Source organism: Neodiprion virginianus, chromosome 2 (genome assembly GCF_021901495.1).
Source record: "Neodiprion virginianus isolate iyNeoVirg1 chromosome 2, iyNeoVirg1.1, whole genome shotgun sequence".
NCBI lineage: Eukaryota > Metazoa > Arthropoda > Insecta > Hymenoptera > Diprionidae > Neodiprion > Neodiprion virginianus.
Window position 1 is genome coordinate 132,060 of NC_060878.1, and position 11,160 is coordinate 143,219.

The following is an 11,160-nucleotide window of genomic DNA, read 5'->3' on the forward strand; positions in this document are numbered from 1 at the left end:
TCTAAAATGACCGTCTGATTCATTATCTTATACATTTTGTATTTACACGAGTTTAAGTATTAAGTAGTCAATAATACTGAGTCACTTATATCCAATCAATACCCACGAGCACTTGGTTGACGCAAAGTGTTGAGTGACACTTGTTTTACATCAAGAGAGATATTTACGCCTGAGATGAAAGGAAATATTTGTAATGGCGTTTTTCCCTTCTAATTTCTTGCCGAGTTGTCGGAATTGAGAAATGATGTTGACGAGTTGTTAGGGTGCTATGAGAATTAAAAAAACAACGAAGAAATCACTTGATTTCCGTAAGGGATACTCAGCCTATTTTTAATATTCTGAATATTCGTTAATTGAGTAGAAAAATCAAAGGGTGAAATATTATTGATCAATTACAAACAACTTAAAATAGTTTAGTTGTCGAAAAAAATTACATATAATTTTTTCACACTACGTATAGAACTGTTGAAAAACATGTGGAAATATAAAATCGCAGAATGAAACTTTTGATCAGTGCCATGTTTTAAATACTGTAGTAAATATTTCAAGGTTTGTTGGTTCTGATGTTACGGGAGTGATAGAGTTTTTCAAGAAATAGTTTCACTAATTTTTTACGAATTCCGTTTCCCTATATTGAAGGTATTAAAACGGTGTCAAATACTCATTGATATGCCCATTTCATCTCTCAGTTACATATAAAACCAGTTTCTGTAGCGAAACCGATACTATTAGCGTTGCTTCGATAATATGTCATTGCATGTATAACTTGTAATATTATTCAAGTACAAGAACAAGATTTGAAAAACAAAAATATACGAACAATGTCGAAACAGGACATTCGCCTAATATTTACATCAACAACCAACTAAAAGGGTTGAGAAGCGAGATAGACAGCATTTCACCAATGTTTGATATAATTTATAGATGGACTGTTCTCGGTTTATGCTCATTTCGCACGTACCTGCCGAACTGATTTCACATTCAAATAATACCGATACATCAGATGTTACATAACTGCCTGACCCGAATTGGATTTAGGTTAGTGATAAATTGATAAATAATTTGGAATACATGTATTTATTTGTTTGAGATAAACTTTGTGCCAGAAACGATCTGATTATTGACACCCGATGCCAAAGCAATCCCCGTTCGAAACATTAGTCAGCATGGTCAGTCATAACATGAAACAAAAGCATGAAAAAATCGTGAATTTTTCGCAAAGAATTATCCAGGCGGAAGAATACATTTTTTTAAAGTGTGCAAGATAGATTCCTGAGCATAAGTTAATAGTTGCCGCTCCACGAATCTCAAACAGTAGACAACAATGCGGCAATTCATTACAAATATAAATACAAGGAAATAATATAAATTGCATCTGAGTGAGTCAGATACACTTTTTATAAGCCTTATATGATTTCTCAACTTGAGTTTGATAAATTATTGCCAACGATTGAAGAAATGTTGGTGCATAAGTTTATTTATTAATAACACAATATTTGTTGAATAATCGAGGAACACAATATACACGTGTCGATTGGCCAGGTTGTATTTTCGCCACTAGCGCAAGTGCGATTACAAAATCATTACCAAAAAACATCACGACATATCACAAAAACAGATCTAGATATCTCACGCAATTTCCGGAAAATTACTGCCCGCATGTATGCGATATGTAGGTACTTATTGAATATCATCATGCTTTCTACATCAATGACATTCAATTTGATACATATTCACAACGTGATATTTTATGCTGGTACTGATGCTGTGGTTGTGGAATTACTTAGACAATACAAAGAATAAGTCAAACGTTTGTATGCCTACATATCGGGCGAAAGTGGGCAATCAGAGTGGTAGTAGTGCAGGACACAGATTCACCTTGACTGGCTCGAATGGTCACTTTCATTGAATACTTATTTTCTGTATAACACGCTACATTAATAGTGTGTCAAAAGTACCTGCTCACTGGTACTTGACCTTTCCGCAGGTCGAAGATTTTCGGATTTTTACACTTAAATATTGTCATATTTCTATCAGTGATCATATATGTATACTGTTCTGTTGCATATTAATATAGCTATATTCATTGCCACACAATTATATCTCTCAAAGTACCATTCAGAGTTCGCTCCATGTGTGATCCGTCCCAATATACCTTTCCGCAGCATTCGCAAATATAAAACTGTTCAACGTTTTTCAACACGTTTGGTGGTACTTTATCCAATTGCACTGTAACCCTATGCCTGGTGGCACAGCTGGCAATATCTAGTGTCTCTGTAGTGAGACGCCATGTACGGTTGCAATTGTAAAACGTTCCCCGTTTTTCGTGAATTAACTTTGAATCCTGATTTGATATTAAATTTGTATCGCTGTCTGTGGCAGTAGAAGCAGCGGTTACATTATCGACATCTCTAAATGTACCTTGGTGAAACTTATGGTCATTTCGGTGCCTAATTTTTGTGAAACTGTAACACAGAATTTCGACAGATTATAATCACTTCGCAAACATGATCCAGACATTTGCTTAATTATATTCTGTGATGCCGATCTGCGAGACTCCATTCGTCTCCATATTTATACATATGTACAATACATCACTTACAGATGAATGTACTACGTAACAGATAGTTGAACAAACAGGCGTGAAAAATTTCTTCTGATACTACAATGCGAATTTACCTTTTTTCCAACTCAAAAATAGTATTCCTAGACACTTGTACGAATTCATCATAGTTGCAAATCTGGCATCTGCTAAAAATGTCCTTTGGCATAACCAAGACTCTAAAGTTATTTAAAACTTCTTTCAGTTGATCTTCCGGTTTATCCTCCAGTACTCTGTAGCAATAGCCTTGCCCGATGGAGGGAGCGAACTGAAAATTTTTATATAATAATAGTTTAGCGTACGTTACAATACAGCGGTGAAAGTTTTTGTAGTCCATATCAATTGAACTGTATTGACTGACCAATTAGGAAGAACCAACCTGCTGTACACGTTATATTAGGGTGTTTCTGAGAAGGAAATAGTTTGCAATTTTCCAAAGTGGCATCCTCTAAAAAGTTTGTTCGGGTTAAAAGAAAGATTCGGTAAAAAGACAAGCATTCTACGCCATACGGAAAATTAGCCTCATTTGATTTTTTACTTTTTTTAACATTTTTATTTACATTTACAGATTTTGAATTTATTAATTTAATAATTAATTCGAAATTTTTTTTTTTTTTCCGAAACACCCTAATGTATATGCGTATGCCAACACGTTTAGCTAAGAAACTGAACTGTATCACATACAAATATTATACTCACCCTGTTGTATGCGCTACCTCGCGTTAGGAACACACGTTTTTGTTGCATAGCTATCTTAGCCGACTGGTCTCCTCTTCGGTCAAACTCAACATAAATGCAATCACATCCGCACATACGTAACTGTCTTGCTAAACCACCGAGCATAGAATCACATACAACACGCCATTCATGTGCTGCTTGCATACCTGTCCATGGTTCCATCTTGATATTTTCTGTATTCTTCTGATCAAATTTCTGAACACTGCTCTCTGCTGTGTGGATCGAAATGCTCGAAGTTCCTGAGCCAGCCTATTAAAAAATTTCATATTTCGTCAATGAAGATGCATTTGCTTCTTTGTTATATTTATTAATGTCAAAAAAGGATATTCCATTTCACCAGTGAGTTTTACCTTTGCAGCTTGTTTTTTAAGGTTTTTTTTCGGCAGTTTGGGCGGAATATGTTGGGTCTCTGCGCAAAGTTCGTCAAATGCAACATCCAGACGTGCACACTGAACTCTGAGCACCTCGAATATTTCCAACAAACAGTATGCGTCCAAAGCTTAAATTATAAAGTGAGTTTACACACGCTTAATCTTACGAGTACAGTTAAGCCTACTTTTAGCAAAGGATTTATTCACTGTGCTAGCTTCCTTGTTTATACTAGAAAACTAATTGATAAATGATAAAATTGATAAAATTAGGTGTGATTTAGGAGGCATTAGTGTACTTCGGGATGCATCGAGGGAAAAGTTTCAGCTTCCTAGTGCTTATACAATATTGCAAATAACAAAAAATACGGAGTTTTAGGGCAATAGGTGAACCACTGTGAAGCCTAATATTACAAAAAGAATATTATAATTGCTATGGTTAGAAAGATTTTATCATTGCAGTAGTATACATGTAACAGATTTAATTTGCTTACCAGCGTAAGTCAGTTGACTCTCCCGTAATGGCCTTCGTTCCCAGTTGGAAAATTGATCCGATTTATTTAGTCTATGACCCATACAGAGCTCAACTAACTTGCTCAAGCTTTCGTTCGTAAAAGCTGAATCACCCTTGTAGGGAAACTGAAAGCAATGCTCTTTTGTCAGTTTTCTCCAAAGATGCAGTAGGTCCATATATCCCTGGCCTGTGGCTTTAATACTTGCCAATGCCGGAAGACTCTCTCTAATCATGCCGATATCATGGGCTAGGCCGAATCCTGGGATTGAAAATTTGTACTCAGAAATACAAATAAATGTTAGCATCGGGGATAACTGTTGTTTATACATATAAATCTGATTATAAGCATATAAATCAGAAGACCTTGCAAATTTATTGCAGTCGGATTTTGGCCATGTACGTTATTTACTTAACCCTATGGAAAAAAAAAATTCTCTTAACGTGTTTTGATTCTGTATCTTTCAAACAAGATGTCCGATTGTTTTCAGAATTTTCCTAAACCTATATCATACGGTATACGCACGTCCATTACAGTGGGCACTAGGGTGTGTCAAAAAAAAAAAAATTACGAGACGAGATTACGAGATATTCGCCTGTAAACATTGAGCCCTATGCGAATATCTCGTAATCCATTAGAGTTAAAAAAATTTTATGTAAATACTTCCTTATAGAGCGTGAAATTTCCGATAACAATCTCTATTTAGATAGTTTATAAATCAATTCGTTTACGATAAAAAAAGTTCCAAGTTTATTCCATTTTCTTTACGTGTTATTTAAATGGAAAATGGGAAAAACAAAATAGGCACATCTAAATATCGATATTATGAGCTCATATTTGGATGAGATATACTATTTGAGATACTCTACCGAAATTTTGATGCGCACTTGAAAATTTTTTGTTTTTTTTCTTGGTACAACTTAGTGGACACGAAATATTTTTTTAATTTACAACCTGCATTTATAGGTACCGATCTTAGATATTTTGTTTCATCACATTTGAAACTATTCTGGAAACATAAATGTTTTTTTCCAAACAAAAAATTAATTTTAAATAGCCTATATTGGAACCGAAAATTACATGCATCGGTTTTCTACTACTTTGGCTGCACTTTCTCGACTAGACAACATACTTAAATGAAGGGACAGTCTCCAATATATTTAGTTAGATAATTAGTGGAAATGTTGACAAAATCCATCTCTTAAAATACCGATTTGACAAGTGTAACGTTTTTTTTTAATGCAATTTCAAAGTATAGGTATGTCCACTCGAGTGGACAACCGTTCTTTAAGGGTTAAGAAAAAAGACAATGAGTTAGGAAAAACTCGGGACGTGTTGTATGTCTTGTTATTATTCACTATGAATTCGAGGCTGGGTATACCTACGTACTGTTATATTTCTCAAAATGTACTAGTTAGAAAGCAATTTCAATACGATTATCTATCTGAACTAGTTTCAGTGAGTTACGTGAGTAGACATCAATGCGAATTAGAGCTGATTGAGATGAAAGTTATAATTCTGATGGCACGAATACGATATCAATCGTCTACAAACCAAGTTGGATTTTAACTGATTTGAGGCTGTGCCTGTTGTCTGTGATGTAGGTTACATAGATGGTAACGGATGAGACCGATGGCCTTGGATTGGTTAAAATCCACCTTGGCTTGTGTAGTTTTTCTGGTACAATTTTATATTTACAAATTTACTGCTGTTGGATAAATGTATAATTTGCAAATCAAGGATCCATGATATTCCACCTTGAACTCTGAGAACTGTAGAATGATTTATATGAATTTCTGAACCTTACCAAGCTTCAAAATATTTTTATTGTCAAACAACATTATTCCAATCTTGGCCCATAAATCGGTCAGCTCTTTTCCCGTACTGATAACATCGAGTATATATACGGTGGTCTTGGTGGCTATTTGTATGAGAGCCAAATCACTCTGCTTTGTACCTAAAAACCGGTGACATATTATTTCTCAAGTCCAAGCAAGCTCCATTCAAAGTAATTTTCAGAAAGGTGATATGATAAGTTGGCAAATACCAAATTTGTACTTTTAACACGGATTTGCAAAAAACTGTGCAAGAATCCACAATTGTGATCAACTCCTACATATCGCATCTACATGTCTTAGAATTTGAATTCCAATGGATTCAATTACCAAAACTAGGCTTCCATTCCGAATCTATTCCGACAATCTTCACTTCTTTCAAACCTTTGGTTAGAAACTCCTCAAATGTTCGTGTATCATTTACTATTTTGATGCTTCCTCTAGGTAAATGTAGAGTATGATATCGTATCGGATCTTCTTCTACGTCCCAGTTTTCTTCCGCAGCAACTTCAGGGTTAGTATTCAAATCTTTGATTAGAAAACACAAATATTATCGATTAATTCAAAACCCAATCTTCAAAATATTCATCAGACAACTGGTGTATTTCTCACACAACCCGCATGTGAGAATGCGAATAGATCAGTTGAAATCGCAACCTACCTTCGAGCTCTACCTCTGCACAGTCTACCAGAGCCCATGGCCACTGATCTTTAGGCATTTTATAATCTTTTGCCCACCGCAGAGCTTCTTTGGTGTCATTTGCTTGCGCCAACGATTTGACCAACTCAAACTGCAGCCGAGAGTCTGTTCCGACCGTTTCACGAACCATTTCATTCCAACTTTCTCCACCTAAAGTGATTGGCAAGTGCTTATGTCATATGGTTGATAAAGTTTGAAAAGCATAATCACCGCTTGGCATTTGCTAATAATGAGATTTTCTAGTCTCATAAAACTTACGAATTTTACAGTCGACGTAGCGTTTGTAAATTAAAAATTTCAGTGCCCCTTCGCCTCGTCTCTGATTCAAATTGGGACAATATTCTGGTGGCAAGTTGTACTGTTTTGCCAAACGTCCGACCAACTTATTCATCGGGCGCAGTTGCATTGTCGATATCTTTACCTCTGGTATTTGATTGCGACTGAAATAATAATGAAAGGTTCAAAATTGAAATGGGATGGTCTTGTGTAAGGATAAGAAAAATGTGACGATTGAAGATACAAAACTTACTCCACAAAAGCTTCTAATGCAGCTTCTATATTTTTGCCTGAGGCCAAGAGATCATCCAAGTATGTTATTAGAGCTTTTTGAGCTTCCATACAATTCACTAGAAGATCATCGACTAAAGTCAGTTTATTCTGTAAAATTAGGGGCAGCAGCAACACCTCAGGGTTTAGAAAATATGATTGCAAATGCAAAATACATGCGTATTGAGCAGCATCCTTGTACCTCTTTTCTGTTATCATATTCTGTAACCAAGAAATCGAGAAGTATTATTAAATAAAGGGGCGGCTATTTTTTGAGCCACATATTGTGGTGTTTGCCTTGTATCCGCTTTCTTAAGTAATACCCACCAGGAAGATCAGTAGGGAAGCACATGCTGTGAGAGGCCCTCACGAGTGGTATATCAATCCTTGTCTACTAAGGTGACGTGTGTAATGAAAGCATCGTACTGTCGCTGCAAAATGTTACTTTACGTCACGTAACTTATTCACACACAAGGTACTGTACATAATTTCATGCAACAAAACACTATTTTTTTAAGAATAATACACAGATTGTTTTACTATCCAAAAATTCAAGAAGTAATTCTGCAAAACTGTGAGCACATGTGTGAATATGTCATATGATGACGAGTAGCATTTTGTAACAAGTGTACAATGCTTTTCTTGCGCACACATCGCCCTAGTACAAAAGAACAAAAATCAGACTTGTGATTGTTTTTCTCAGCACGTAACTTCTCTATTACAGCGCATATATGTTTCAGCATTATTATATTTTAATGGTGGTACTGCAACCTTTTTGAATAATGAAAATATATGTATGTAATGTAGTAGGCTTCTTCTGTACATTATTGAGAAGTCATGCAGGAAATTTACATTTAAGCTCTTGATATAACCAAATATTGATCAGTTGCAATAATACACCTGGCGAAGACCAGATTTAACTGTGAGGTAAATGTATACAGTTTTATACACAAATACTTGTGTTATACCTGTAATGCAGGTAAGAATAATTCTTTGTGTTCTGCAAGCTTGTATGTGTCGAACACAATTTTGGTCAGTTGCAGGTTTTTTTGCATAGTCAGCAAGTCGAAAGTGGCAGATTTTATATCAGCTTGCAAAAAGTCCTTGTAAACATCCTTTCTCGATGAAATCCATTTTGAAAAATCCTCTGCAACTGATGGCAGAGCAAGATGATTGAAATAAAGGATCCATATTGAGGATACACAATAGAACCTCATTGGTGTTTACATGGATATGGTCAGAATTCTCTACACTGTTGCTTTCTTTTGTCAGAACTAGTGTCCCTGGTGGAAGCTATGGTGATTTACCAGCCAGCAGCGCAGTGGCTATAAGTTGCCCTCTAGTCAGCAGGGTATATCGCACACAGAAGACTACAGAATGTGCCATACTGTAAGCAGCACCTGAGCTACCCCGATATAGTCAATGCTACCCCCCCCCCCGCCAATCAGTTTACCCTGACGCCTGCCCAACTGACAATGAACATCCCCTGGTAGGAGGTAGGACCCGATAAAACACTATCCCACAGTGATATAGGAACGCAGCAGTCACAAATTCTTACTTGTTCCACGTCTCTCAAGATCAACTACTCTTGAGCCAGAGTATGTAAATATTATACAATATATAGACAAGTGTATAAAATTCTGTGAATTACTTTACACATTTAAATAATGATAACCTGTGAAGCTGAGAGACATCTTAGACTTGATGGACTTGTCCGAGACATTTACCAAAATGCGTAGGACGCTCAGATATGGATTTGGTGCCGTGCTGAAATAATCAGTGAGCATTTTGGTAACGCCGTCACTTTTTTTCCCTTAACACACAAAGATAATGATTAATGTCATTTGGAATTCTAATTTAACGTGAATACCAATATGCTGGATGTAAAAATATCACGTACATAACCCCCAGGTACAATGCAAAGTATTCAGCCATGTCTTCGTGGCATCATCAATTGATGTGTAGTAAGATAAATCATTTTCTTTCTCTTGCAAGAACGGTACATCAATTTGAGTACCCATGTCTTTACCACACCTGTTGAACTGTTGTGCCATACAGTTCTAGAGGGATGTCTATCACAATTGTAATAAATAGCCACTGCATGCAATGGGACGTGGATTGCTGATTTAACTTTTCAAGTTGTTCTGTGATAGCTTTGCCCAGTTTCGTGAGCGTTTGGTTTCTATTCGTCAAGTATTTTCGTTAAAGGATAATAAAAAATGATATTCTAATAAAAATTGTACTTTAATGTCTAATTCCACACTTAACTGTCACAACATGTCTATGAGAAAGCGATAGTATTATACAATTATTGTAAATTCCATGAAACAATCACGGATGATAATATGGGGTGACAAGTTTTTTTGACGTAACGCCGTAACCGATATTTATGGAATTTATTGAAATATAACCTTGTAAACATGGCGTGTCACCACTATTTTGAACCCTCACAATGCCCACACAATACCATTGCACACCAAAGAACACGCAGAACCGTCAGAACCGTGATCAGAACTACCACCGACGGGAGATGGTTGAACTTAAGTTCGCACTCTGTTGGTCATTTTAATGAAAAAGCAGCAGCATGCGCTACGCTTGCGAGAGGCTATGTTTTGAGTTGGTTGGCTTTATAAGTCTATGGGCGTTTCACGACTTTCGATTACAGCATACGTAGGTTATAGTCTTTTATGCTCTAAGATTACAGTTGTCTTCTGCTTCTGCGTTTTTTTATACGGATAACGGCATCCGTCTGGATCGTCCGAACATGGTCCGAACATAGTTCGGAACACGGTCTTACATACAGGTCTTGCGACTCTGAGTTTCGACGTGGGCCTCTTAACGTGTCAAGCCGCTAGCGTCGCTGCGATCGAGGGATGCCCGGTGCGACAAGGATGACGATAGTCGCGCTCGCGCGTCACATGGGCGTGGAATCCTAAGACCGTGGCTTATTCAAACATTGTAGGTTATGTTGATGCATCCCTCGATCGCAGCTCCATCTGGATTTTTCTTCAACAGAGGAGCCACTCTCTACCATTGGAATTCTATTGAGTCGCAAGACCTGTACGTAAGACCGTGGTTCGGAATCACAGTTGTTAATTGTAAGTTCATGTCATTGGCATTGACTAAGGATTGCTAAAGACAGTTAACTAAATGAGGTATTCTGGAGCTCGGTCATTACCTCCCATCATCTCGGTGCAACTAGGCGAATTATGATGTGGGGAGTTTCGGCACTGAAATTTCCTACAGTTACCGACTCAATTAACGTTTCAAAAGTCCCATAACCGATCCGGTAAATGTAGGTTACTGTCATTACCCCCGCGACCGTAGTGTCATTTTGCTTCATTTAAAAGAATACCCATGGCTAGCTACTTCACAATCTTCTGCATAGAGATATTACCAATATTACAGAGTAGGCAACGCATGAGAGTAGGGAGTAATGCCAGTAAGAAGAGAGAAAAAGCAGGAGGAGTGCTCCGTCTTGATTTACTTTAATTTTAATAATCTTATAATAATAATGGTCGCGCATAAACGCTCCATCGCTGATAGTCAAGAGAGACAGCTCCAAGTATAGAAACTTGGTACCAGTTTTGTTATATTCGAAAAGATATTCTCTCCCTTTTTCTCTCTGCACGCTTTGCTACTACACAGCTTCTAGGAGCTCATGATCCTGCAGTTGAGGTATTCATTGCGATCTCAGAAGATTGAACGTAGAATGGACGTTGTTCCCAAAGAATGGGCCAAAGAACGAGTAATGAGGCACGTACATGTCAATATGTCCGTAGCGAAACAAAATTCCTAATTAAAAACCAATTGTACAATCAATACCTCCAACATGATCCACATATACTTTTTCTGTATG

General features: G+C 36.9%; 1 protein-coding gene across 4 annotated transcripts; it reads right to left on the reverse strand.

Moving 5' to 3' along the window:
• Positions 1–48: 48 nt before the first annotated feature.
• On the reverse strand, positions 49–10,081 carry LOC124297426 (exonuclease mut-7 homolog). Of its 4 annotated transcripts, XM_046748436.1 has the most exons (15): positions 9,713–10,081; positions 9,202–9,483; positions 8,977–9,114; positions 8,270–8,454; positions 7,285–7,523; positions 7,014–7,195; positions 6,717–6,905; positions 6,386–6,583; positions 6,028–6,177; positions 4,203–4,481; positions 3,691–3,839; positions 3,302–3,589; positions 2,680–2,870; positions 2,116–2,465; positions 1,460–1,920 (listed from the first exon to the last, which is right to left on the reverse strand). In XM_046748436.1, the coding sequence occupies exons 2-15, from the start codon at positions 9,353–9,355 to the stop codon at positions 1,805–1,807; spliced, it is 2,808 nt and encodes a 935-aa protein (XP_046604392.1). In that variant the 5' UTR covers positions 9,356–9,483; positions 9,713–10,081; the 3' UTR covers positions 1,460–1,804. The 4 variants fall into 4 exon arrangements, with proteins under 4 accessions (XP_046604393.1, XP_046604392.1, XP_046604391.1 ...); XM_046748437.1 differs by lacking the exon at positions 1,460–1,920 and adding an exon at positions 49–1,113 and having other exon boundaries at positions 9,202–10,081; XM_046748435.1 differs by having other exon boundaries at positions 9,202–10,081.
• Between the last annotated feature and the right edge of the window lie 1,079 nt (positions 10,082–11,160).